Source organism: Plasmodium coatneyi, chromosome 8 (genome assembly GCF_001680005.1).
Source record: "Plasmodium coatneyi strain Hackeri chromosome 8, complete sequence".
NCBI lineage: Eukaryota > Apicomplexa > Aconoidasida > Haemosporida > Plasmodiidae > Plasmodium > Plasmodium coatneyi.
This window is the reverse complement of record NC_033563.1, coordinates 1,750,541-1,777,024: the sequence shown is the minus strand read 5'-3', so window position 1 is coordinate 1,777,024 and position 26,484 is coordinate 1,750,541. Positions and strand designations below refer to the sequence as shown.

At 41.6% G+C, this 26,484-nt stretch overlaps 8 protein-coding genes across 8 annotated transcripts; 3 read left to right on the top strand and 5 right to left on the bottom strand.

Annotated features, from left to right (window-relative positions):
- Window positions 1-327: 327 nt before the first annotated feature.
- Window positions 328-1,745, top strand: PCOAH_00023030 (Adp/atp carrier protein; the record flags this gene model as incomplete). Its single annotated transcript, XM_020059110.1, has 3 exons — window positions 328-535; window positions 711-1,025; window positions 1,246-1,745. The coding sequence occupies 3 exons, from the start codon at window positions 328-330 to the stop codon at window positions 1,743-1,745; spliced, it is 1,023 nt and encodes a 340-aa protein (XP_019914412.1).
- Window positions 1,746-2,575: 830 nt separating this feature from the next.
- Window positions 2,576-3,538, top strand: PCOAH_00023020 (Uncharacterized protein; the record flags this gene model as incomplete). The annotated part of the gene is made up of 1 exon (XM_020059109.1): window positions 2,576-3,538. The coding sequence occupies one exon, from the start codon at window positions 2,576-2,578 to the stop codon at window positions 3,536-3,538; it is 963 nt and encodes a 320-aa protein (XP_019914681.1).
- Window positions 3,539-3,639: 101 nt separating this feature from the next.
- PCOAH_00023010 (Trna ligase) lies at window positions 3,640-5,907 on the bottom strand (the record flags this gene model as incomplete). Its single annotated transcript, XM_020059108.1, has 1 exon — window positions 3,640-5,907. The coding sequence occupies one exon, from the start codon at window positions 5,905-5,907 to the stop codon at window positions 3,640-3,642; it is 2,268 nt and encodes a 755-aa protein (XP_019914432.1).
- A 625-nt stretch (window positions 5,908-6,532) lies between these two features.
- Window positions 6,533-9,713, top strand: PCOAH_00023000 (Uncharacterized protein; the record flags this gene model as incomplete). Its single annotated transcript, XM_020059107.1, has 2 exons — window positions 6,533-6,601; window positions 6,657-9,713. 2 exons carry the CDS (start codon window positions 6,533-6,535, stop codon window positions 9,711-9,713), a joined length of 3,126 nt encoding a protein of 1,041 aa, XP_019914552.1.
- A 33-nt stretch (window positions 9,714-9,746) lies between these two features.
- Window positions 9,747-12,041, bottom strand: PCOAH_00022990 (Uncharacterized protein; the record flags this gene model as incomplete). Its single annotated transcript, XM_020059106.1, has 5 exons — window positions 9,747-9,969; window positions 10,127-10,194; window positions 10,291-10,360; window positions 10,862-11,671; window positions 11,974-12,041. The coding sequence occupies 5 exons, from the start codon at window positions 12,039-12,041 to the stop codon at window positions 9,921-9,923; spliced, it is 1,065 nt and encodes a 354-aa protein (XP_019914391.1).
- Window positions 12,042-12,519: 478 nt separating this feature from the next.
- PCOAH_00022980 (Uncharacterized protein) lies at window positions 12,520-13,318 on the bottom strand (the record flags this gene model as incomplete). The annotated part of the gene is made up of 2 exons (XM_020059105.1): window positions 12,520-13,253; window positions 13,303-13,318. The coding sequence occupies 2 exons, from the start codon at window positions 13,316-13,318 to the stop codon at window positions 12,520-12,522; spliced, it is 750 nt and encodes a 249-aa protein (XP_019914509.1).
- A 1,931-nt stretch (window positions 13,319-15,249) lies between these two features.
- PCOAH_00022970 (Regulator of nonsense transcripts) lies at window positions 15,250-19,734 on the bottom strand (the record flags this gene model as incomplete). The annotated part of the gene is made up of 1 exon (XM_020059104.1): window positions 15,250-19,734. The coding sequence occupies one exon, from the start codon at window positions 19,732-19,734 to the stop codon at window positions 15,250-15,252; it is 4,485 nt and encodes a 1,494-aa protein (XP_019914529.1).
- Window positions 19,735-21,696: 1,962 nt separating this feature from the next.
- Window positions 21,697-23,658, bottom strand: PCOAH_00022960 (DnaJ like subfamily A member 5; the record flags this gene model as incomplete). The annotated part of the gene is made up of 1 exon (XM_020059103.1): window positions 21,697-23,658. One exon carries the CDS (start codon window positions 23,656-23,658, stop codon window positions 21,697-21,699), a length of 1,962 nt encoding a protein of 653 aa, XP_019914638.1.
- Between the last annotated feature and the right edge of the window lie 2,826 nt (window positions 23,659-26,484).

Here is a 26,484-nt window from a genome sequence, read left to right as displayed (position 1 = left end):
ATTCTTGTGCCGTTAAATACACATCTCTCCGTTTTTGCCCCGTACCTATAAACTTCCCAACCACATAGCTGAACAGCAAAACGGGCAACTCTCTTCAAACGCCATGCCAAAACGGAGAGAAAAAAATGAAAAAAAAAAGAAAAAAATTACTAGGGAAAAAATGGAATAAGTTTTACACCTCCTCTCTTTGCGAACAACAATTAGAGTCACGCTCCTTTTGCAGTTCCTTTTTACCATTTAAAAAAAAATTTCTCTGCTAATTGGTATACCCTTTTTATAACAGAGTAGTTTATTCGCCCTTTGAAATTTTTTTTTTTTTCTTTTGATATGGAAAAATATTATTTAAAAAAAAAAAAAAAAATTAAATATAGGGAGTTATTCATAACGACTTTTTTAACCCATGGAGGATCAAATCTCATTTCTAAGCTTCTCGTTTCTCCCTTGGAGCGCATTGTAATCATTAGACAAACGCAACCTTTTTTTTTCAGAAACGTTTTGCTCAATTCCTCCTTTACGTACTCAAATATAGTAAGAGGTAGGTCGGGCTCCTCACAGTAGGGCTGGAAAAGGATGTACCTTCAACGGTCACGCTCCTATACATGTCTGTACCCGTTGCGTTCTTTTTTGTGCCCACACCCGATGTGTTGCCGTACGTGCCTACAACACGCCTACACCGACGCACACCTTTCACTCCCTTCCACGCACCCAAGGTATATACGCCAACCAAGGCCTGACGTCCCTCTGGTGGGGGTACCATGCAAGCATATGGAACTTCCTTTCCTTCAGCTTTTTCAGACTACTCTTTCACGATAAGATCAAGTACAACCTAGCGATAGAAAACAGCAAAAAGAACTACCTAACAACCTTCTTCCTTCTTTATACCTCCAGTTGCTTAGCAGCTGTGATTTCATACCCGCTAGACACCATTCATAATTGCATGGCCCTAAACCATGAAACAGTTAAAAATAAAAAGCTAACCAGCAGGGGAATTTTACTTTTCGTATACGATTTGATTCTAAAAAAAAGTAAGAGCAGAGCGGAAAGGAAGTATCTACGGAGGGATGCACACATAAGACGACTCTACGTCTTTATATGACCCACTTCCTGTGTGCAACGGGCAGACATACGCGTGGGCATTTACGTGTATGCTTATCCATTTGGTGCGTCCCCACAGATACCCCCACTACGGTCATCCACGCACGTTCATTTCATTCCACCAATATTTTTTTCCCCCCCACACTGCAGAAATTAAACACCTGTACGCTGGGTACAGCTTGTGTCTACTAAACTTTATCCCCTATTTGCTCATCTCAATAAAGCTGAATGAAATTTTTACCAAGTACTTTATCGAACAGAATTCTCACCAAAAAGATGACGATTCCAAACAGGGCGAAGAACAATATGCTGATGGAAACATAAGTGAAGACTATCAAAGACTGTTTAAGAAAACGCCAAACGTCTTGTCCTACATTTTCCTCGGTGTACTCACTGGATACATATCACAAGTGGCCACGTACCCCCTGGAGACCATACGTAGGAAGTACCAGTACCACGTCATATATGAAAAGAATTTCCCCCAAACATTAATGTACAGTAAAAATTCAAATGTGAAGAAGCCACAAAAACTTATCGCCAAATTTTCGAATGTATACAGGGGATTTTCCTTGCATTCCTTTAAATTAATTCCAGAGTATTTAATATTCAGTTGTTTCTTTTACTACGTCAAGAACAATATACCTATATGAGTTTGTCCCCCCATTTTGGTTCTTCCCCTTGTTCTCAGTAATGTGACAATCTTTGCCTGAACAGTTCATATTTTTTTTTAATTCTTTAATTTTTTTTTTTTTTTTTCTGTAATTTTGGCTAGTTATAAGAAAAATTGCCCCTTTTGCTGGGAAACGCTTCTGTGCCAAATGCAAGAGTTTGTTTCACATGCTTCTGATTTATTCATTTCCTTTCCGCATTTTGCGAGTTCCTCTAACCCGCAGTCTGCTCACTTATTCCTATACTTATTTATTATATTTTTTTTTTGTCGTTGCTGGGTTTGCGTAAGTTTTGTGTAAGTAGAGCTTGTTTTCCCCAAAAAACTGCACACACTTGAATTTTTTTTCAAACACTCCCCCCTTCGTATTGCTCTCTCCCCTTGCGCAAGAACAACATTTTTATGCTCACGTGCCGTACCTCTTGCCAACGTTCCCATTTTCAAAATGGCAACAAATTGCAAAATTGCACGGGAGGTATATGACAATGCCCCATGTGCTAGGCGCCAACAGGGCAAATACAGTATTTAAAGGTATCCTTACATTGGGATTCCTTCGCCTGGCATGCAAAAGGGGGACACAAAAACGGGTACGAAGAAGCAGATAGAGATAAGCCGCTATAGGTAACCCCTTAGTGAACCTCCCCCCTTTCGTGCGTGCCACAAACAGAATAAGGTGCACCCCCCTTGTGAGCGGCTAGTGTGGAGATACCTACCTGCAGGTGCATGCACAATTAGGCAAACCTGTAAGGTGGACCATCTACATATTATTATGCTGGCCTTCCCCCCTGTCCCCCAAAGATAAACCGCTCCACAATGCAGAGGGCCCTCTTCCCCAAAGCGCGAGTTTACCACTTCATAAGAACGGGGAGGAGACACGGGGGGACGTCCCTGCTGAACCGAATTGGACAGTCATTCAACCAGGAGAGTTTAAAAAATGCGAAAATAAAGTTAACCGAGTACGGAAGGAGCATCTCGCCAAACCAAATGGGAAAGACAAGCAGCAGTACTGTTGGGGGAAGTGGCATATTCCAACACTTTATAGATATTTTTAAAAAAAAAACAAACTCAACGGATAGTCCCCAAAGTAGTGACAAAAACGAAAAAAAGGAAAAGGAGTTTTTTGAATACTACGTAAAGTGCTTGATGAAATATGAAGGCATTTTTACGTATCGAAAATTTCAGTCATTTTTAAAAGACCTGTGTGACTATTTCAACGTCTTTGGCTTGACATATAAATATAAAAAAAAAATGAATCCCCAATTGGAGAAATTAAAAAAGCAGTACGAAGTTATGAATTCATTTTTACCCTACGAGCTAGATTCGGATGATTATAAAATATTTCACGAGGAGAGTAAGAAGTACATAGCTCAGTCGTGCAACGTGGATATAAACTTCATTGATGAGTTACTACTTTTTCACGATTCGTTAAAGACAGACAGAACGTGGTTTTATCGGAGAATTATTTTAAAGAGGAAGCTACCCGAGAGTTTTGAAGAACGAGAAATTGAGGCTCCGTACGATAGACCCATCACAAAGACCTTTAATTATGGTATTAAAGAATCTTCACTGGAATATGAACAGTACATGCGAAAGCATGGGCGCAAATTGAAATTTAAAAAATGGTTCTCGAAGAAGCACCCGTGGTTTAGGAAAAACAGTTCTGGCAAGAACAGATGGGCCACACGACCCTACACGAAGAAGTTCCCCTACCTGTACTACTCACGTGTTCCAGGGCATTTGTATCTCTCCAGGAACAGGCCTCGTGTTGGGGGTTAATGAGGGAAGAGCAACATGAAATGGGCGTAATTGGCACAATGTCCAGGGGGTAACATATTAGGATGTACCATACGAGTGACACTCCACTTAAATGATACCCCTCACACAATTTTTATCAAATCGTGCAGGACGAATTGACGCGTTGGCTCTGCCAGCATGGCCAGGGAAGCCCCGCCCGTACAGGAAACCTCCAAGCCGATGTTGCGCAAAATGGACGAACAGATTTGCGGCATAATCGGATACAAAAAAACGGAAACAAATTTGATGCCCTCCAGGGTCTCATAAATTATTCGATTAAAACGGACAGAATCATCTGTACATTTCCATGGCTCCTGGTGGACGAAAAATTTATTCACCTGTTTTATCAGTGTCATTAAATTTTCCAAAAAGAGAGCAAAGTCCCTATTATGAATTAGGGTTAGTAACTTCTGCTTCATTTCTGAACATTGCCTCAAAATGGGGGACTCCAAAGAAGCAGGTTTTCCATCTTGGAAAATATGGGTATAATTATTATCCACACAGAGGGATACAACTCGGTACAGTAAATTTCCGACATTGTTTCTCACAAACTGTTGAAACGACTCAAGATGCGCTTCCTTAAAATTCTTGTCCTCAAAAATATTGGCACAGCCAAAGAAGTATAGTCTAACAATATCTGGGTCATATTTTTGCAAAATATCAAATGGGCTTATCACATTTCCTACACTTTTGGACATTTTCACATTTTCGCTTTTTATCAATCCGTGGCATATTATTTTTTGCGGCAATTTTAAGTTAAGACTTTGTAACAGACAGATGTAAAGCACGGCATGAAATTTGAGGATATCCTTTCCTATGACCTGTACATGGGGGTTCCATGCCTTTTGGAAGAGCCTGGAAAGAGTGCCATCTGGCGGGGGGGACTGATTACTCATGTGGGGATTCCCCAAACCGGCTATGCTTAAGATATCTTCATAGGAGCAAACTAGTTGGTCGTTCTCCACTTCGTCGGTTTCCACTTCGTGCAAACGTATAGATTGTGTAGACCCATTCCATTTTTTCCTGTCGAATGTGTCACCACCCCGTGGGGAATGAACAACGGGGGAGTCTTTTCCACCACGTAGTTGCCCCCTTTTCACCATGTACAACACTGAGGACACATACGACAGGAGCGCATCGAACCAGACATAGATGGTGCCTTTTTCCTCGCCGGGAATTTTTATTCCCCACTGTGTGTTGTACCTACTTATGCACACATCCTTCAGTTCGTTATTAACCAAATGGAGCATCTCCTTCTGTAGGTAGGATGGGTAGATAAGCTCCTCACTACGTTGATAAAAATCAGTTAAAAATTTTTTAAATTTTAAAATGTTAAAAAAGTAGCTATTTTCTTCCTCAATGTATAGTATATTGGGATCGTTTTTTTCCTTCTGTTTTAACTCAAATTCGTTTAAATACTTTTCTTCATTTATGTCGTAGTACCCTCTATAAGTACCCTTATATATGTAGCCATTTTGCGCTAAATATTTCCAAACCTGTTGTACAAAGCTTTTGTGAAATTGGCTAGTTGTCCTATAAAATATATTAACATGTACATGTAATTTTTCGTTCATCATTTGGTAGTAGCTACTCATATTGTTGATATGCTCCGTGCTGGAAATTTTCAGCTTCTCAGATTTTCGTTCAATCTTTAATCCGTGCTCGTCCATTCCGGAAAAGAGAATAACCCTTCCATGGCTTCTTCCCTCTGTGCCTTCCCATTTAGCGAAGCGGCATATTATGTCACTCATAACGTTGCAGTACGCATGTCCGATGTGTGGCTTGTCATTTGCGTAGTACACAGGGGTGCTAACGAAGTAGACCTCCTCCGTTTGTTCTTCGCCATTTGGCACATTCGCAAGGTGGTCCTCCTCGATAGAGGAATTCCCCCCTGAGGTGCTACCCTTGGCGATGTCGTCTGTGTTCCCCTTCTGCAAAGCTCCCAATGTTTTTTTTGTAACCCTCGCTCGTGTAGTGGTATGCCCCCAAGGCATGTGCTCCTTGCCCCTATTTACGTACGCATAGCAATATTTGTATTTCCTCCTTGCGTTTGCGCTACTCCATATTTTTGTTCCTTCCTTTCGGCGTGATCGTGATGACCATGAGGGGTGCCGATCAATTGGGCGAAAGTCGCCACGCGGGTTGGAGAAGGACGGAGGGCATTCCTTAAACGCTTCTGAGAGGGGCACACTTATCAGGCCAACCAGCAGGGGGTGCAGCACCCATTTCATAATTTGACTGAACTGGTTCACTTGGCTGCGGGGTGCAGTCTCTACAGTGACATATAGCCCCCACTTTTTACGCTTGCTTAATTTTTCCTTTTTCCGAGTACCCCTCCGGCTCTGCCACATCAGCAGCGGGGTGTTTCAAAGGGCCATGTGGATCATTTCCCTTTGGGTAGTAGAACTGCCAACAGGAGGGCCTCCAGAGTTTGCAATCTGCGTGAGAGCGGTCAGAGTTTTGATTGCCCCTTCCGCCACGAAAAGGGGGAATCATATCGCTTTTTCCTCCACTGGAAAATATTCGCCCCATTCTGCTGGCGCATATTTGCGAAGCGCGCAAAAAAAAAAAAAAAAAAAAAAAAAAAAGGCTAAAACGGGGGACGCGAACGACCTGATCGGATCGTTTCTGTTCCGTTTTGTAGCATTCCGCACGGCACTATGTTCAACGTCTTGTTAATTTTCTTTTCCACTTTTTGCTAATTTTTTCCCCATTTTTTTTTTTTTTTTTGTTACCCCTTTCTGCAAAATTTCCACAAGTCGTTTTGTGGTCATCGTGCATAGTACCATCCCCTGTCAACAGCATCATGTGATGAATTATCACCACGGCAGAACCCCCCCAAAGGATAAACCTACCGGATGGTACTACTTGCATACCACGTAGCGTTACAAGAATAGGAGAACAGCCTCCTTCTATTCCCCTCCGTCGGAAACTGTAGCACCCACGGTCTGCTTCATTTTCGTGTTTAGCAAACAAATGGGGAAGCGAACACGGCGAGGGAAGAGGAAAATCACCTCGCTGAACGAGCTGTACGAATTGGAGTATGTAAAAAAAGAAAAAAAAAAAAAAATTGAAACAACTCAACTCGTTTAAAGTTAAGAAGAGTGAAGAACCAAGTGTAGATGCAAACAAAGAAAGAGACAAAAATGGAAAACAAGTTAACCACTTGATACTTGAGGAGTATAAAAAATTGAAGGAACTCGAGGAACCGACTGAACAAAAAGGAAATGAAAAACATGGAGAGGAAAGAAAGAACAAATCAGCCCACGCAACTTTTTTGCAAATCCTAAAAAAAAAGGAACAGCAAGAAAGAGGAACCAATAGAGACACCAGTAATCACGTTAGGAAAAAACGTTTAAATGGGCGACCCGCTTTAGCAGATCCTTCCGAAGGGACCACCTCCGATGAAGAAGATGCGAACCGAGGAAACTCTCCTAAAAAGGGGGAAGCGAAAGAAGGCACCTCAAACAATCAAAACAAAGAATCCAAAATAAATGTTCCAAAAAATGTAGACGACTTGTACATGTCCTTTCTAATAAGAAGTATAAAAAGGCAGAGGAGCCAACAGATCGGAAGAAGGACCTCCCCCAAATGGGAGAGTTGCCAACGTGAGCACAAAACAACTGAGGTGGGAAACCCGACGGATGATTGCTCTGTGAACGGGAGCGAAGTACACAGCGAAGAAGCTCCTGAAAGAACCCACCCACACCCCAATTACTGCCATACCTATAAAGCCAAGTCCATTTTTAAAAATTACATGAACGAGTCATACAAGTTGCAGGAAAACAAAATGGACTACTTCTTCACCTTTTGCCAAAACGTGGACGAGAAATTTTTGCAAAAATTTTCCTCCAATAAAGTAAGCAAAGTGAGCAAAACGGATGGCGCAGAGCGAGCCAGGAAAAACGAAACCATCGAGGAGGCCTACGTGACGTCCAACTTGTTCTTGGAAACGAACATTTTTAGTAGCACCAGGGATGCAAAGCCTACCGTGGAGCATACTAACGACCACACCGACAATCACGCCGACCCAGAGGGCGAACTTTTCTGCGACGTCGAAGTGAAACCGCATTTTTTCTCGACCTACCGGGAGAAAAACCATCTGTCATATTACCTATTGAACGTCCTAGACACGAACCCAAAGTGCTTTCTACAGAAAGACAACCCCTACAACGTGTACGAGCCCATAGTCGAGCGTGCACACAATTACCTCTCCTCCTTTGAGCACCCCCTAGCCTACTTCAACAAGGATATTTACAGATACCTCAGAGAGTACTACGGTGATTGTCCCGATCGAGTGGTTACTCATCAAAATGATGAAAATTACGATAATGGAGGAGACAATCCTATTATCGAAGACGACCACTATGCCTCCCCTCCCCGCCATGGAAAGCCGACCGGCCGACTCGAGAAGGACAAGGAAAAAACGCTAAACGTGGTGCACCTCATGCAGCACGACGAACTGAAGAGCTACTTCCACTACATCAACTCGTACGTAGATGTATTGTATTCAAACCAAAACATCCTTAACAGCCATTTTGTTAGACTCCAAAATACCATCCACCTCCTTACCCATTTAAAAAAAAGGAGGAAGAGAAAAAAGTACATAAAAAAAAAAATAGAAAAATTGGAAAAGGAACAACAGGTGGAAAAAGACGACGTGCAGGTAAAGGAAGAGCTCTGCGATGAAAGTTTCGCAAGACCAAAAATTCTAATCCTCTGTGGATTCAGGCACATTGCAAAGGAGTACACCGATTTAATCATCCACATGTTAGCACCCACAGAGGTGAAAAATAAAAACAGATTTATTAACGAATATGATGTAACTGCTGAAGAGAAAAAATGTATCAAAGATGTCTTCCTAAAGAAGAGAAAACCCATTGACTATATAAATTTGTACAGAGGAAACAACGACGACTGTTTCAGGTTAGGAATTAAGCTACTCGACGATGAGAAGAAAATACAACTGTACAGCCCATTCTATGAGAGCGATATTTTAATATCCTCCCCGCTTGGACTGGAAGTCATCATTAAGGAAAGCCATGGAGAGGCCGACGAAAAAATCGGGATGGATAGTGAGGACTCTTCCGACCAAGACGGATGGGGGTACGAGGAAAAGGGTACATCAAACAGGGGAAAAAGAAACAACCGAACCGAAGGAGGCAATAAGAAAAAAAAAAAAAATGAAAAAAAAAAAAAAAAACTTTACGAATACGACTTTCTCTCTTCCATCGAAATTTTAATCATCGACCAGGCAGATATCATTTTAATGCAAAACATTTTGACGCTAAAGAATGTCCTAAATTTTGTGAACAAACCTTTACTCAGATGGGGAAGTGCCAACATAAATCGAATCCCCAAGTATGTCATAAACGGGTACATGAAGAACTACAGACAAACCATAATTACCTCCAGCATTTTGGACACAACGTTCATTTCGCTAATTCAAGCGGCGACCAATTACAGGGGCTTCGTGAAACTGTTCATGAAGGGGGGAGACGCGGAGGGGGAAAATAAGCAGTTGATCGATGAGAAAGATGGACCACGGACTGACGAGAACAGTGGAAAGCTGCTCAACGTAGATGACCCGAACCTCCCCTGCAGAACGATCTTGCTAAGCGTAAGAAACCACTTCCACATAAATCAGTATTTCAAAAAAATTGAGTGCCCGAACATTCTCCAAATAGAGGAAAACATCATACAGTTTTTCGCCACAAACGTAATTGACATCCTCACAAATATTAAGCAGCTCCTCATTTTTTTACCTACCTACATTGAATACCTTCGCATATACGAAATTTTAAGAAAAAATGAAATTTCCTTCAAAGGGGTAAACGAATATACAAATGAAAAAAAAATTGGAAAAATTCAAAAGCTCTTTAAACTTGGAAGAATAAACATCCTGCTGGTTACTGGTCGTTTGGTTTTTTACGAGAGGTGTACCTTCAGGGGGGCCAACCACGTCATTTTTTTTTCTCCCCCCAAATTTATTTTTATGTACTATGAAATGATTAAAAATCTAGTCCCTTCGTCAAATTCGTCCTCCATTTGTTATTATACAAAATATCATACTTACGAGTTGGAACGTATCGTGGGGCAAAAACTGGCCATGCAGTTGATGCGCGAAAAGCCCGGCAAAATTACTCTCTTTAAGTGAGCTTACGTTGGTGTAGAATGGTGTGCAGATATATACAGAAAATAACGTGGGGTTAAAAAGAAATTCATATATGCCTTGGTGTCCATCGGGATCTCACCGATAATGCATCCGTCCGAGATGTTCATCTTTATTTCTCCATCAGGAAAAACCTCCATTTTCTGTTTGTGCCTCTCTCCATCTTGGAAAACTCTGCAAAGAAGCCACTCTCTACAATTCTTTGATGATTTTCCAGTGAATATCCATATTTAGCCTTTTTCTGTGGTAAAGAAAAAAGTGGTGAAAATTTTTTTCCATAAAAATGTGTAAGGTGTTGCGCTTACACTTGCGCCTGGTTGTCGTATTACCAGGTTATTTGCTTTTTTTTTTTGTGTGTGTGTTTGTTTCCCTTTTTTTTGTCTACATTTTGCGCCTACCCCAAAATGCCCCATTTTACCAATTCGCCATAAGACTCAATTTCCAGCTTTTCCAGTTTGTTCATCATCTTAAAGGTGAAATTTGCAAACACGTATAGAATTAAAGTAGCCAATTGTAGTATGAACAAAAAAAAAAAAAAAATAGCCATTTCGGCTGTACAAACCATTTCCGCTTTGGCTAGCTGGAGCTCATAATCCGACAATGTTGATTTTTTGCCTGAACGTTCATGCATTCTGCGAATTATAGTGTTTTTTCGTAAAAAGGGAAAAAAAGGAAACGCTTTCTTACAAAAATGTGTAAACCGCTATATGTGCCTACTTGGGGATAAAAATGCTGAGCACAGTGGACATGTAGTTTCCTTCCGCTCGTTAACAAACTATGCGGAAGTGCAACGAAAAATAAGAAGAAAACGCGGCAATGGTTCAATAAAAATGAGGAAGTCTGGGAAGGAAGTCGCGAAGGGGACGAAACATAAACAACAATCCGGTAAGCATCTTAAAAATTGACGTGATGGCCAAGCAAAAACACCAACAAGTGATTTTTGGACACACATGTTCGTGGGTACGTAAAAAATGGGAAAGCGAGTGGAGTAACAACGAATTAAAGGACGTCTTTCCCCCATTTGCACCGCGCATGACCGCACAGTTGCTGAGCTAAAAGAATGTCAAAGCTCAAAAAGAGTAGACAGCTGCAGGGCATCCATTTCATGCTTGGTATCATTTCGCGCATTAAACATTCTGATAAAATTAATATTCTTGCATAAAACGCGATGGAAACTTCGTAAGCTTTGTAAATTCACCTCTTTTATTAGCGTATTCACCAATTTGTTGTTCCTTCTGCAGTTGTTAAAGTACTCTGAGAATAAATTATTCGTTACACAGTCGTCATCCATTATGTTTTTTTCTTCTCCCTTTTGGGCCAAGCGAAACCTGGCATGATCCTCATTTGAGGGTCCCTTCTTCAAATAAAACTCATTTAAAAAATTATTTAGTTCACAAATGAATTCCCCTTTGGAGTACATCTTATGTTTGTCTATGTACGAGTCTATCGTTACAATTTTGTTAACATAAGAGTTGACTTCCTTATCTCCTATGAACATGCTGTGCTTTCGCGTATCATCTACATTTAGGCATACTCCGTTAATCCTACTCGTCGATCTATTTTTCCATTTCGACGGCTGCGAATTGCTATACGAGTGGTACATCAAAAGGGCGTCATCGAACTTGTTCTTGTTTTTTTTTTCCTTCCCCTCCCTCCTTTTATCATTGTGACTTAAATTAATTGAAGAGTAGTTCTCTAGCACATACTGAGAAAAGAAATATTGATCCCCCTGTAACGTTTTCAAAACTACTAGACACAAGTCAATGCACTTCTCAATGTTCTTCTTGGACTTGTCCAACTTTCTTCTACTATTCATTTTTGAGCTTCCACTGTCATTCCTTTTTATGCCACTGTTCTCTTTAATTCTGTCCAAAGAGTAATACAAATTGAAGACCAAATTTTTGAGGAGTATCCCAACAAGGGATTTAACCCCCTTTTGGAATCTGTTAAGGAAGGGGTGATTTCAATAGGGTGAGCCTTTGTTCTGATTTATATATGCCCACATGGAGGGTCCCTTTATTAGGTACAGGCCAAGTCAAGCAGAAACATTCCATGGGCATGCATAAGTACGTACTACTAGGTTATATGTCCTCCCGCAAGAAAAAACATGCTGCAATTATCATGTCACCCCACCCCACTTCACTAATTAATCATTCGGGGCGCGTGTATTTTTCAAAGCACAGACAATACTGACAAAAAAAAAGAAAAAAATGTATAAACACTATCGTGGGAGCACTTCACACACCTTTTCTGTTCCCCCTCGAACCCCAAGGTAATGAGAACATCACCATTTCGCATTTTTATTTCTACCATGATATGACTGCATATGTGTTAGTGTGTATGCCTAGGTCATCGTGTATGTGTTCAGGGTGGAGGTGATTTCCCTACCGTTCCGGAAAAATATCCCCATGCTCCATTTTTTCTTCTCATTTTTTTTTCGCTCCCCCGGCGTTATCACCAAATGGTTCAAATTAGACGACAAGCGATTGCCTAAACAATGCTATTGATTGGGAAGGGTGCATTCCATTGTCCAAATCGGAACGAATACGCACAAAGGAGGAAATTCAACGGAAACGAGTTAATTTGTCCTGTCAGAGAAACGCTCCCATTCTCAGGTTTCACATATGTATTAAACTCCTGTTGTGGGGATAGGAGGTGCCTCATTTGGGAGGTATACACAAGCAGACGCTGCATTGGTTACCTACATACACGTACACATGTATACATGCGTGGGAACAAACGGAAAAAGTCTGCCATTCTTCTGCCCCCTCCAAAAAAAAGAAAAAACGCTTCAAGCACGAGACAGCCTTATGGAGGGTAAATTTTGGTAATAGTACGGCGTCAGGGGGAGAAGGGTGTAGACATCTGAAGGAGAGTCCTTTGTGATGGCCTCATCTGCCAGAAGGTGAATATCGCTTGGCGAAATTGCACCTACGTTGTTCTTACCATTTGTGCATTTGGGGGAAATTTTTTTTTTGAAAATGTCATGCGTATGTTTAAGGTATGTATATGCTTTAGAGGCGTCACAACTGGTAATATATTGCACGAAGCGGTTTCCCCCTTCGCATGACAAAAATTTATTTCCTTCCTTTTTCTTTCTACCAGGACAATCAGCACATTTCTTGACCAAAAATCCCTTTAATAACTTCCGGACGTACATTTTGCACGCTGTCTCCATTTTGAAAATCCCATATATCTTTTTAAAGGCTATAAAAAATTTAACTCTCACTTTGTTACGCTTAAAATGCGCATTCGTTTTAACCTCTCGATAAAATTCGTTAAGCACTTTTACAGTGGGGGATTTATTTTCCTTTTGTATGATGTATATCCCTTTGCAGACGCTTCGCTTTTTTTCATCTTCTACTTTGTTAATAATTTTTATTTTACGAAAAGCATTTCGTAGCAAATTTTTTTCACTGATCGTCTTGTTCAAGATTTCAAGTCCTCTGCCTGTTTTGAGGGTGCTCGTCACGAGGTCTTTCCCTTCCTCAAAGGTTAGGAACTGTTTCTTTAATTTCTCGTTAACTTTGGAAAACGGGTGTGGGGGGAGGCTGCTTTGACGGAATGTTCTCACTTTTGCAGGTTGGCATGTTGGTGGGGTCCCCTTTCACAACGAATTGTACACACGAAAATAGACAGCTCATATGAAAGTGTGTCCAACCCGTGTGGGACTCCCCCCAATTTGTTTCCTCATCTTATGCTTACTTTTAACCATGGAGGATTTGCCTATCCGTTCATAGTAAAAATGGTACTATAGTTTTTTATTATTTTTTTTTTTTTTTTTTTCCCATTTTGAAGGCCCAGAAATAAGGCTTCAGCCTTACTCAGTGTCTTCCTTCAAAATGACACACTTTTTAGCGGCTGGGCAAAGTTCCCACCATATGCACACTATTTGTTGACCTTTAAGTAAATGTGGGAAAAACGCGCAGATCACAAAAGGGTACTCAGTCGCAAAGTGGCAAAGTAGCGAACAGGCTGTGTAATTTGACGAACAGCCCGAACAATTTACAGACATAAAAAGAAAAAAATAACATCAAAGTTATGCCTCACAAGACGAGCTATCTTGGTTCTTCACCTTATAGGCTTTTATACAACGGACGCGTTTTTCAGGTGCTACCCATTTTGTACGTTCATTTTATTTTATTCTTTTATATTTTTTTTTCCTTCATTTGGAGTTAACATCATGCAGTTTTACCCTGCACGTGCATGCAACTTCACTCGTTCCTCTCGCGCATGTCTGGCACAGTTGAATTGTTCACACGGAATTGCAATGAACGTGGAGCAGTGTAGGTGTTATGGGAAGGAAGAGCTCCATCCAAAGACGCAACTACATGTGCACTTAAGCTTGTACATTACACAAAGCCTGTGTGCAAAGCGTATATAAATACTGATGTGCCGCTTCTCCACATGCACAGACAGCGCGCTGGGAAAAAAAAAAATTTACGACACGCATTAACGATGAGGATGAACTTGTGTGGTTCATTCTCCAATGAAAAATTACAAAACGGGTAGAAGAGCCAGGGTTTATGATGTGTGCATACGGTGTAGGTTGGCCAGAAGGGTGTGATCTCCTCCTTGGCACGGTTCGCCCGCTTAATGCCATCCACACAAGCAAACGCTTGTGTATGTGTGCACTGGTTAGACGAACATAAGCAATTGCGTGAAAGATACATGTTCGTGGGCTTTTTTAAAAATACAAAGGCGTTCCCTGTGCGTAAAGCTGTTCCAACTTTTCAAGTAATGTTCCTCCACAGGTGGGGAACACGAAAGACCTATTCCGTTAAGGAGCTTCTTGATATTTCCGCTTGAACTTTCGCCCTCTAAATTTATGTAAGGTTATCGTGTACCTTCACCTCGCGTGTAAGTCCCACCGTCCGGTACACAATCCATGTGTAGGTGGCCCCCCCGCTTGAAACTTAAATCCAAAATGTGCATCACCTCAATTTGGATTTTCCTCTTTAAGATTACTACGTGGTCTTTTGTACATCAAAGATTCCAAAAGGAATTCTATGGACAGTTAATATATCACCTCTTCCATTTGTCAGCCTGCTTTTCCCCCTCAGTTCACTTTTTCTGCATAACTTGTTGGGATACGCGATGAAGAGACGGGGAGTTTATTTTCCACTGATGCTTCGCTTTGCGCTATCTGTTTCTAATTGACCCGATTTTGCGCACTTCGGATGTTTTCCCCTCCTTCACACGGTCACAATACACACTTAAACAGGTGCGATTAGTCCGTGTTGGTACGTACCTAAACAAGTTCACTCATGTATGTGGTTATTTCCTCGTTATGTCACCCTCCAACAGTATGGTCTCCCCTTCTGTCCGGTTACGCTTGTCATTCCGATGCTTCGATAGGCAGATAAGGGGGGTGGGTGCATCCCGTCTCCACGGGGAAATCACATAAATATAAATAAAAAATAAAACGTCCACCATACGGGCCATCAAAAAGACCCGCTCACCTGGCCTATAAAGAATACACCTACCTTACTCAAACTGATCATTATGTGAAAATGCGTTTTCATACATTTCTATATCGATATTTCCTTTGTTCTACTGTATTCGGGTGGTTCTGTTTAATGTACCCGTGGTGGGCGGCATTACTTCGCGGATTATGCGATCGGTGTGATCCGTGTAATCCCTGCCCGTTGTGCAGACTGGAGGCGTCCCTCTTACTTCCGTAGTGAAATGGGTAATGAAGCATATCAGAGTTCCTCACGAAGCTGCTGCCATGGTAGTCTTCTCCAAAATTGGAATCCGCAAAATTGCTGGCCACACGGTTCTTCCTATCCTCACGCAAACTGCCGCCATTGTAGCGCATCAAATTTTCCTTGGCATATTTGTTCGTGCTAATCGAAAGGGAAGATCCAGTCTCATAATTCGAGAAGTTGTCACTTTGGCATTTTTCATTAACAGAAGAAAAGTCATTGAATTGGGATCCCTGACTCAAATTGTCTATGTAAGGTTTTACGATCTGCTTGCTTCCTCCACTTTGCCTTTGATGCATGTAGCTCAGGAAGTCCTTGTTCATCACCTCGTCACTGCAGTAGCTGAGGTTTGACATATTCATGTGTAAAAAGGAGCTGCTGCTTTGGGTTCTACAGTCGTCACTGCCAGCGTGGCTTCCTTCACTTCTGCCAGTTTTATCGCTTTTATCACTACCACCACTTCTGCTCCTGCTCCTACTATCTGAGAATACGCCCCCCCGGAAAGGCCTCTCACTCGACAAGAAGTAACTAAAGTTGATGTATCTGGACGGCTGCTTCGTCGGGGTCGGTATATGAATGTTCATCGGTTTCAAATTGGATAAGCACCCCTCGACGATGAGGTCCTTCTTCTTAAACTGACTTAGCAGGTTAATCCACACGGAGTTCACATTCGTGATTGTCTCATTCGAGTTATGAGACTTCCTTACAATTACGTGATGTCTCGAAAGCACCTTGGCATTACCACATATGATCAACCCATACTTGGCCCTCGTCAATGCTACGTTTAACCTTCTTGGGTCATTTAAAAAACCAATTCCTAATTTCTTGTTCGATCGAACACAAGAGAGAAGGATGAAGTCCTTTTCCCTTCCTTGAAATGCATCCACTGATGCCACTTCAATCTCCGTTGAATGTTGATAAGAAATGTTTTTCTGAAAAAGGGAAGTTATATACGCCCTCTGCCCCTCATACGGTGTTATAACCCCAATTTGAGATGGCTTCAACCCACAATTTATGAGCGTTCTAACTAGCTTCTCCATATTGGACGCTTCTGCTCTGTTTAAGTAGCTCGTCCCGGAGGCAGACATTTCTTCCAACCCGGTGGAATTGTAAAAGAACATAGGGCACTTCGGATTCGGCCACGGAAAATCCTTCAGTGGATATTCCCTCTCCTTCAAGGTGATCCCGTTCTGCAGACAACCATCATAGAAGACGTACGATGGGAATTCACTTAATGCTGGGTGCATACGGTACTGCACTTCCAACCTGAATGGTGTGATACCCAACATAACTAACCGTTCGAATAGGCTCTTTCCCAAACCCGCATTGGCTGCCTTTTTACAAACTATTATTGGACCCAACTGGCAGTGGTCTCCAACCAGTACAATCTGTTTAGCTCCCGTTACGAGGGGTACCAAACACTCTGGTTCTGTTGACTGAGTCGCTTCATCTACTAACACTTGGCTAAATCGAAAACGTTTCAACCGTTTGTCCATGGCACCAACACAGGTAGTACATATCACATCTGCCTCTACCAATATTTTATATTCTGCGAAAAAGATTAACTTTTTTAACCTCCTTTCATCCTTTTGTGACAACTCTCCTACTTCCTCCTTCAGTTCAAGTAATTTGTTCAGCTCCTCTCCAATATCCGATTTTAGTAACTTCATCTGATTGTGGAGGTACAAATAATCTGCAATGCTGGGTACGTATTCTCTACTTTTCGCACACAGTCGTACTACCTTTAGTCCAGTTTTGTGTATCCTTACAGAAAGCTGATCTACGGCAACGTTACTCGGGGCGGTGACTAACACCTTCCCCATTTTCGTCTTGGACAAATGATACACCAGCGTAGCACAGGTTAATGTTTTCCCTGTCCCTGGTGGTCCTTGAATTAGGGATAACGGCGAAACTAAGCTTTTCTTTATAGCATCAATTTGTGAGTGATTCAGTGCAGCCAAATTGGGGGCGGAATAATTTGCGATGCGTGGAGTCCTCTTCCCATGGACCTGATTGGTCAATGCCGTTTTGTAATAATTTAGTGACTCCTCCGACACTTCATGGCCTAGCAACTTATGATACAAGTACCCACTGAGTGAATAGGAGTCCTGAGCAAACTCATTCAACGCTAACTGCATTCGATCGTATGCTGTACTTTTCCAAACAAACTCCACTGTATACCCCGTGGTTATGTTATCTACCCATGGTCCACTAGCCGTACCAGACGTTCTTAATTCTAAGGCTATTTCCTCCGTATTGTGAATTCTAGAAATGTGTCCTTCGCAAGTCCACACCGTTCCGTCTGGATATGTATACGACAATTTTAACTCATCTCCTGCTACTAACCTTAGTTCACTTTCTTCCTTCACGTAAATAAAGTGGGCATACCTTTTTTTATTCAATCCTATATCCCAACGGACTGTTACATTTGCTTGTTTCTGACCCTCCTTTATGGATTTATCGTAGTCCGCCTCTAACTGGATCAACGGTGCAAAGATGGACTGATAATGGTAAGCGTCTTTATACCTTAGCTCTACCTTAACGGGTTCATCATTCAGTATCTCTGCATCTAGCTCGTCTATATATACGTCTTTTTTATTTTTCCATAGCTCTTCTAGCTTGTTCACATTATAGGATGTGGTTCTCTTTCCCTTTCTTTCTGCTTCTTCCGCCGTGGGGATATTTACTAGCCATTCTAGTAGACACCTGTCTTCAATCACTGGTTGCCATTTGTTTAAATCCCAGTCCTTCATCTTTACAAGCTCCTTTACATTGTTTCCTACATTTGTGCTATAACTGCTTCCGGCATCGGATTCGTTCTCTTTCTGGTTAACATCCTTCTCCGTTTTTCTCTCTTCCCCCCTTTGATTCTTCTCCTTCCCTGTAAGCACCCCAAGGGAACTTCCTCCCCCGTCGCTCCCCTTTTCCTGCTCACTCATAGTGCCCAAATCATCGCTGCTTAGGTAGCCCTTACTCTTCACCATGTCCATGTCTTCCTTCGTGCTCACAACGTCATCTTCGTCCGTGCCAATTAGCTCCTCTTCCGCGTGGAAATCTTCATAAGGTACAGTTTTTTTTTTCCCCTTCTTAGGCTCTCCCTCTGGGGTGTTCTTCACTTCAGTGGGGTTCCCCTTTTCATCTATTTGCTTCAACTCCTCTTGTTCCATTTCGCCCTTCGCCTGGCCCTTCCCGCTCAGTGAAATGCACCTGGCTAAGCAAGGGTCCCTGCATATAATGACGACAACTCCCTCCTCCGGCGTGGGTAAGAACCCCAGCAGAAACACATTTTTGCACCCACAGTTATAGCACTCCAAGATGGTCTCCCCGAGGAGGCTCTTCTTGTGTAGTTTAATTTCCTTGTGTTTGGACCTCACCAGATGCGTAACAATGTGGCTACCACATGTACCGTAGGACCCATTGCAGAACCATCGACCGCACGTGTTGCACTGAACCACACTATCCACAGAATCCATTTCACAGTAACGACATCTGAAATATTTTGGCTCTTCTTTATTTCCCTTACTGACGCATGTCATATCAACACTATAGCTGTAACTGTCACAGTTACTGTTCGAGTATTGGCTGTAATCTCTTGGGTACTTTCTCCTTCCATTGTAATCTTCGTACATTTTTTTTTTATCCCGCTCGTAGTCCTCTTTCGATATGCTAACGTACCTGTTGGAAGTGTGATCCCCATAGCTGCTTCTCTCCTGGAGGGAGTGCACATTGCAGTTATTGCTACTGTGCGGATTATTGAAGCCCATGTTCTTTCCATCCCTCTGTTCGTTTTTTTTTTTCTTTTTTTTGTATTCCATGTTATTCCACTGGTCATCCTTGTTGTAATTAGCAATACTCTCCTCTGCCAAACTTTCATCTTCCATTTCGATCTTACCACCGGTATCGTAATAACCATCATCTACATATGCGTATCTGTGTTCCAAGTCAAGAACTCTCCTCTCCATGAAGCGGTTTTCTTCCTCTGTTTGCACCTCATCCAGCCTCTTCTCATGCGAAGTGTTGCAAGCCCGTAGTACTGGTTTGCTATTTTTTCCAGTCGACCTATTTTTCTCATTTCCTTCTTTGTACATGCTCGTGGTGTCTACGGAGGAATTATCCGTGCTTTCTTCCCCGTCTTCGTCGCCTGCCCTGTTTTCTCCATTTTTCACATCCGTTTGGAAAAACTGCTCCCCAATATTTTTCCCATTTTTTTTTTTCTCCTTCTCCTTCAGAGTACAGAAATTGTAAAAGTCGTCAAAATCGTCCACATCTATTTGGTTGTAGTCGAATGTGCTGTCCATGGTTGGCACGTGTGGCGGTGTCGTCCTTTTGGACAGCGCCAAGTGGGGATCCTCCGCGGGTTTATGTGTATCAGGAGAGGGGGGAAACAGCTCCTCGCAGATACATATGTGACTGCATTCGCACGTGTTATCTTCTTCTTGTTGGGTGAATTTATCCCTAGGGCTCACTCGGTACTAACCCAGGTGTGCCTACGTACTCACCGTACCAAAGTACGAACAGGAAAATACGGCGTGCTGTTACGTATGCAGGTGCAAAAATTAGTACTTCGCAAGAGTACGTTTTTACACCCCTTCCCCAAAAAAGGGTCACAAAAGGGACAGAAAAGAAGAAGAAAAAAAAAGAGCAATTTAGCTAATTTTCTATAAAAAAATAAGCCAATTCTTTTGCCCCCTCAAACGGCACTGTACAGAGCCGAACAAAGCTGTACAAGGAGGAACTTGGTAATGACATACACTAGGAATACGTGGCGCGCGGTTTTACCGCTACCTAATTTCGTGTATTAAAAAGGGGGGACGAAAATGCTTCTTTTATTTGCACAATGAGGGCCCCAAAGTGTAGCCATATCATACACCTCCTATTTATGTACATCCACACAAGGGCAAATACACATACATAAAAGAGTGCTTCCCAAGTTGGTAAAAAGAAAAAAACAAAAATTTCTTCAGCTCAACAGCTTTTAATAGTAGCGTGCTTGCCTATACGTCATCTTTATCCCTCTGCCTTTTTTTTTTTTTTTTTTTTTTTTTTTTTTTTTCTCAGCATGCCCTTGAACCTAGCTGGGTATGTTCAGCGAGTTGACACAGCTCCGTTTATGCTCAAAGGGTTAAGCTGGGCAAGCGGATAAGCGCAAAAATGTGAAAATATGCATTGTGTATATATACACAGATAGGTACATATTTACACATTTTATCAAAAAAGAAAAATTCCTCTATAGCTCCACTTGACGTAGCTTAGGAAAAAAAAAAAAAATACTCATTTTCGTGTACATGTGAGTATTTATTTTTCTAATGCCAACCTTTTTCATACTCACTAGCAATTCAGCCTCGTACACCTAATCCTTTCCGCGTTTTTTTTATTTTTCTCTTCATCACATTGTTATATGATATTATGCAATGTGAATGCCTTTTCCCCGTTGCCTTGGTTATTCCATGATGGCACCTTCTTTTACGCATGCACATAACAGGGTGGCTACGTGTATGTACAATACCTATACACATACCACGCGTACAGATATGTGTGTATCAACGGATGTACTTGTTTACGTATGAACCTACACTCGTGTGATAACATTTCCCCCTTGCGCGCCTTTCCTTGGTACAGAGTTAATATGCAAACAATTATGCGAAAATTGGCAATAGACCCAAATGACCGTAGCAAAAGTCATTCGCTGCAATGCCCCCGGCAAGAAGCGAACAGAATATCTCCAACATGCAATGCGCCATGTGAGCCTTTCCAATTTTTTGCGTTTAAATAGACACCTCTCACAGTTCTTACCTTTTTGTGATGTGTCTGCCCAACTGAGGAAACATCGCCCCAGACTCATCCCAACGAATTAGCACTTTTAATTTTGTCATTAAAAAAAATTTTTTTTTTCAAATGTTATTTAATTTTAAGACAAACTCATCGGAATTTAAAAATTGTAGAGTGGGGAATGAACATCAAAAGGTGGAAAAATAAAAGCGGGGAAGGACGTGCTCATTATTAGGCACATAAATAAAACGGTGGTTACTTCACATTGGTATACGTAAGCGAATTACGCTTGCCAAACAAAAAAAAGTCACGTAAAAATAATAATGAGAATAGTAAAAATGTGCACACAAATGAAAGGGTCGCATAACCATTTCAAACCAAATGGTTGCAACTAGGAAGCTAACCTCATAGTGGTCATCGCCAGTGGAGTCCTTCACAGAATGAAGCCAAAAAAAAAAATAAAACAGGAGTGTTCAAAAAGGTGACAATCGTTATAGCAATTTCTCCCTCTTGCTGTTTCCCTTTTTATTTTTATTCACCTTTGCAGGCACGTCAGCAACAACTTTATTTGCTGCGTGTCCTTCCTTCTGTATGTGTGCAAATAATTTATTTCTTGAGTCAAATGTTTCCCTGCACATTTTACACACCAGACTTTTTGTACTTTCTTTTATTTTACTTTTCGAATTTGCTTTTCCGCTTATGTCCTTACTGTCTTCTTTCGGCTCTTCCAATTTTTTTTCTTCGTTTACTTTCCTATTAATGCCTTCTTTTTTTTTCTTCTTCTTTAGCAATTTTTTTTTTCGCTTGGAGGATGCATAGTCGTCACTCGAGTTCGTTGCGTTTGCAGCCTGCGAGGGGGCCTCCTCCTGTGCAGAATCGTCCTCCTGAGGTGACCCCTCTGGCTGCAAACTTTCTGTTTTATCAGACACGCCCTCTTCTTCCGATGCATGCACCAATTTGTTTCGATTCCGCTTCTTCTTCCCTTTGTACCATGAGAAGATGTCTTCATCCTGGTGTGAAGACTCCGAGGCGGAGTTGATCCGCTCGGGTAGGTTATTCACTGGTGCCGTGTTCTTTTTGTCTTTCTTTTTTTTCGTTTTCGACTTTGGGGCGCGCGTGTCTAGCAGCTCATCCGAGTTGTCGCTTTGTGGGTTATTTAGGTTATCCATCATATCATCCACCTGATCATCCACCTGTTCACCCTGCGGTTCGGCCCCGTCCGCACCGAAAATGCCCCCCACGGCATACCTCTTGGCGTGCTTCAAAAAGTTGCTTACATGCTTCTTGGACTTCTCGTGCGAGTTGTACTGCTTCATGCTTTTAAAATTCTTCCTGCACACTTCGCACCTGTAGATGATTTCGCCGTATGGGTTTTCGTTATTTTTGTCTTCTCCACCATCTTCATCTTCACCGTCTTCACAATGGGGGTCGTAGTTCCTTTGACCCCTACCACCAGCATGGTCGCCTTTCTCGTTGTCACCCTGTTCGCTGCACGTGGAATAACCACATGGTTGTTCCTCTCCCACGGGGTCTTCCCGCTTCTCCTCATTCTGCTCAAAGAGTAATTTCCTCTGAAGCATCTGCTCTTTACGTTGCCTTTCCTTCTCTTCCGCCTTTTTCCTCTTCTCCTCGGCCAACTCCACAACCCTGTTAAGGTACCTAGTATCATGCTTCTTCAAATGTTCCACCAGAGACCTCACATTTTCATTAAACTCCTTCCTTTCCTTTAAGCTTCTCTTTTCAGCGACTTTTTTTAAATTCCGTCTCACGTGTCTATTCTCCTGTTCATACATTTTCATATATTCGTATGAGTAGTCAAATTTTTTAACAGTAGAAAAATTGGACCAATATGAATAAAATTCATCAATTTGTTTTCCCTCCGATTTGGAATCCCCAAATGAGGGTGCATTAACTTTGTTCCTCTCATTCGCGGTCTCATCCTCCTGGTGTCCCTTCTTACTGTAACGGTAACGCATACTTAGCTCCTCATTTTCTTCTTTTATTATTTCTTCAAATAATTTTCTGTACACATTATAGAAACTTCTTTCGTCTTTGTCATTAAATCCATCGTAACAACTGCTGCTGAAATATTCCCAAATGTTTATACCTGAGGTGGTTCCTCCTCCGCTTTCACTACTTCCGGCGCTTCCACTTCTTCTTCGTGCTTGTCTGTTTTGCTCCCTCTTTTCCTCACTTTCCTTTCCTGCAATTATTCGCAGACGATTTTTGTCATACCACTTCCTCCTCCTCTCGTCCACCAAACATTCATATGCTTCCTGAATTTGTCGAAATATATTTGTACACCTTTTTTGTTCTTCCTCCGCCAAATGGGAATTCTTATCTGGGTGGTACTGAAGAATAATTTTTTTGTAACTCTTCTTGATTTCCTCCACCGTGGCCGTGCTTTCAACGTTTAATATTTCGTAGAAGCACTTGCATTTTTCTATATCCATGCTGCTGCTTTGGGGTAGGCATACTCATCTGGAGGGTAGGATAACAGGTATTGCGCAAGGAGTTGCTCTGTCAGACGGGGATTCTTCCGCCTTCTTTCTGTTACTCAGCCCAGCTGCTGAAATCTCCAATCCGGGGAGGGCGCTTCCAGCTTAGCTTCTCCTCCACCCCCGCACGTGTGCTCCACAGCTCATCCAATTATATGCGGGACGGACGGGGAAAACACTCTCTCATGGGGAATGCAAACCTCAGCAGAAACGCGCACTGCTTGCGTGACTACCCAAATGGCTGCAATTTTTTCACAAAAAAAACGTTGCAAAAATATCGCTGAAATGCCACAAAAAATCACGATCAAGAGGCACATGATGGACGCCTACTACTCCTCCTTTCGAGCGCTTAAATTGACATAACAGCAGTCATCCCAGCTCCGCAAAGGGTTCTGTCCCTCGCGCGGAGAATCCTCACATGATCATGGATCGAGTATAAAAATAGGGAACCATTCACTTTACCCGTTCTCACCAATTATTATAACAAGAAATATGCAAAAGTCCCTTTTTTTTTTTTTTTTTTTTTTTTTTTTAAAGTTCCTCGTTAAATAGCCTCTCAGCCATATTCCTCGTCCCCTCCTTCGCAGCATCGACATGTTCCCCTTTTGGAGCGCCGTCGATATATTTTTTCGGGCCATTTTTAGCGCGGCCAAAATGATTGCCACAGAGAGGAGCACGCTGTTTCTGTTTCTGCTTCTGTTTTTTTTTTTTTTTTTTTCTATTCCTCCGCATATGATACACCACTCGAGCATTCCGCTGAAGGAGAAAGTGAACTGAGGACTCCTTCGCGAGAAAGAAAGAAAAAGGGGACATTCTTCCCCTTTAGCAAGATTTCGGTGAAGCATTATTGTCTTTACGTCGTGGATGTAGTTCCATTGTTCCCCGGTGCACATGTAGAACGAAGGCAAGGAACAGCTAAATTAGCCCCTTTCCTGAGGAATGCACATATGTAAGAATTTATTGTGGGGGGAACAAAAGTAAGAAAAGAATGTGAAATGCATTTTATACGCATACCACAAAATTAAGCACGTTGTAATGTGTACAAAGTGGTCACGAACTGTTCTCCACATCCTTCCTCTGAGGTTAAGTGAAGCGCACATAATGATGGTTAAATGGAAGGGTTAAATGTCTATCCTTTTTTTTTGATGCCCATTATTTTTACGAAATTGCGAAGACAACCATGCATTCACATAATTATATGGGGGAAAGAGAGAAAAAGAAAAAGGGAAAACGGCCGCACCAACAAGTCCTCCTTACCTTTTTTACTATACGTACAACTACTTGTATACTCAAGGAATAGACCGAATCCTAATATTACCATGGAATTCGCAATAATTGCTATTTACATGTTTATATATTTGTTCATTCCGCTTCCTCCATCCCCCTTTCCTTTCTTTACATTACTTGTTTTATGAAATTATTTCCACTTCCCTTCCTTGTACCTCGTCACTACTTCCCATATACGCTTCAATTCCGTCACTCCTACATCCTTAACTCCCATTCTTCACCTAGGATTGCTGAACAGCAGGCTATATTGTCGTTCTTAAAACATGGAAAAGAATCATATCCCCTTCCCCTAAACCTCTTTTCTTGCACCCTGAACACTGCACATATACCCCAAGCAATTATTCTAATATCGTAAACCCTAATGCCACATCCTGAATATAAATTCCATACACTAAAGCCTAAATCCTAAAACCCGAAACCCTAAACACTAAACCCTAAAACCTTAACCCTAAACCCTGAACCCTAAATGCTAAACCCCTAAATCCTAACCCCCTAAACCCTAAACCCTGAACCCTAAACCCTGAACCCTAAACCCTGAAGGTTTCAACCCTGAATATCTAAACCCTGAACCCTCAAACCGTGAACCCTAAACCTTAAATTCCTCATCCCCTAAACCGTGAACTCTAAACCAGAAATCAGATTTCTACACCCAGCACTCACATTTTATAAGGGATAAAAGTATGCATACAGAGTTCCATAAAGTACACTAACTCCTTTATTAGCCATCACTACATATTACAATAAGCAAGTGTATAAATAACCATGGTGGTAGGAATAATAACGGCAGGGACTATAATGATGGTAATAGGGATGATGGTGCATGTAGAATCATTCAGGCGCGCTTACATAGTACCTGCAGGAAAGGAACTTTTGAATTGTCCAATACTCGAAACTCCATACACAATATATACCAAGTAGAAAATGTACCCTTAAGCCGTCTCAACATTTCTCATCGTAGAAGTGGTACGTACAACACTTATTGAATAGAACGTGTATTTTTCTAACCTGCGGAATATAGGTTACAAAAAGGAATAAGGCACAGCAATATGTAAAGTATAATATGCAGTGAAAGATGGAAGGGTTGCTGGAGTAATATAGGACACATTTTGTATAAATAGAATAGGGCGTACTAATTCAAAGGAAAGGAATAAAAGGGAGAAATTGCTACTATTATTTATTAATCATAAAGAGGAAAATATTTATACTATAGGAAATGCTCGTATAGAGGCACACATATTCATTTATATATCTAATTTGTACAGTTCTTGTGCATTATATCTTCCTTCTATTCATTTTATAAATGCATGCTCACTGTTGGAATATGAATGGAGGTGTATATATGGGATGATGAAAGAGTACTGTATATATGAAGTGCACTGCATATGTGAACAAGTTCTAATCACCTTCCTCGAAGTAACAGTAAAACATAAAATAAGTAGTACACATATATGTAAAACTTTCTCCCATAGCAGGCGGAAAGAAATGGGGGGGAAA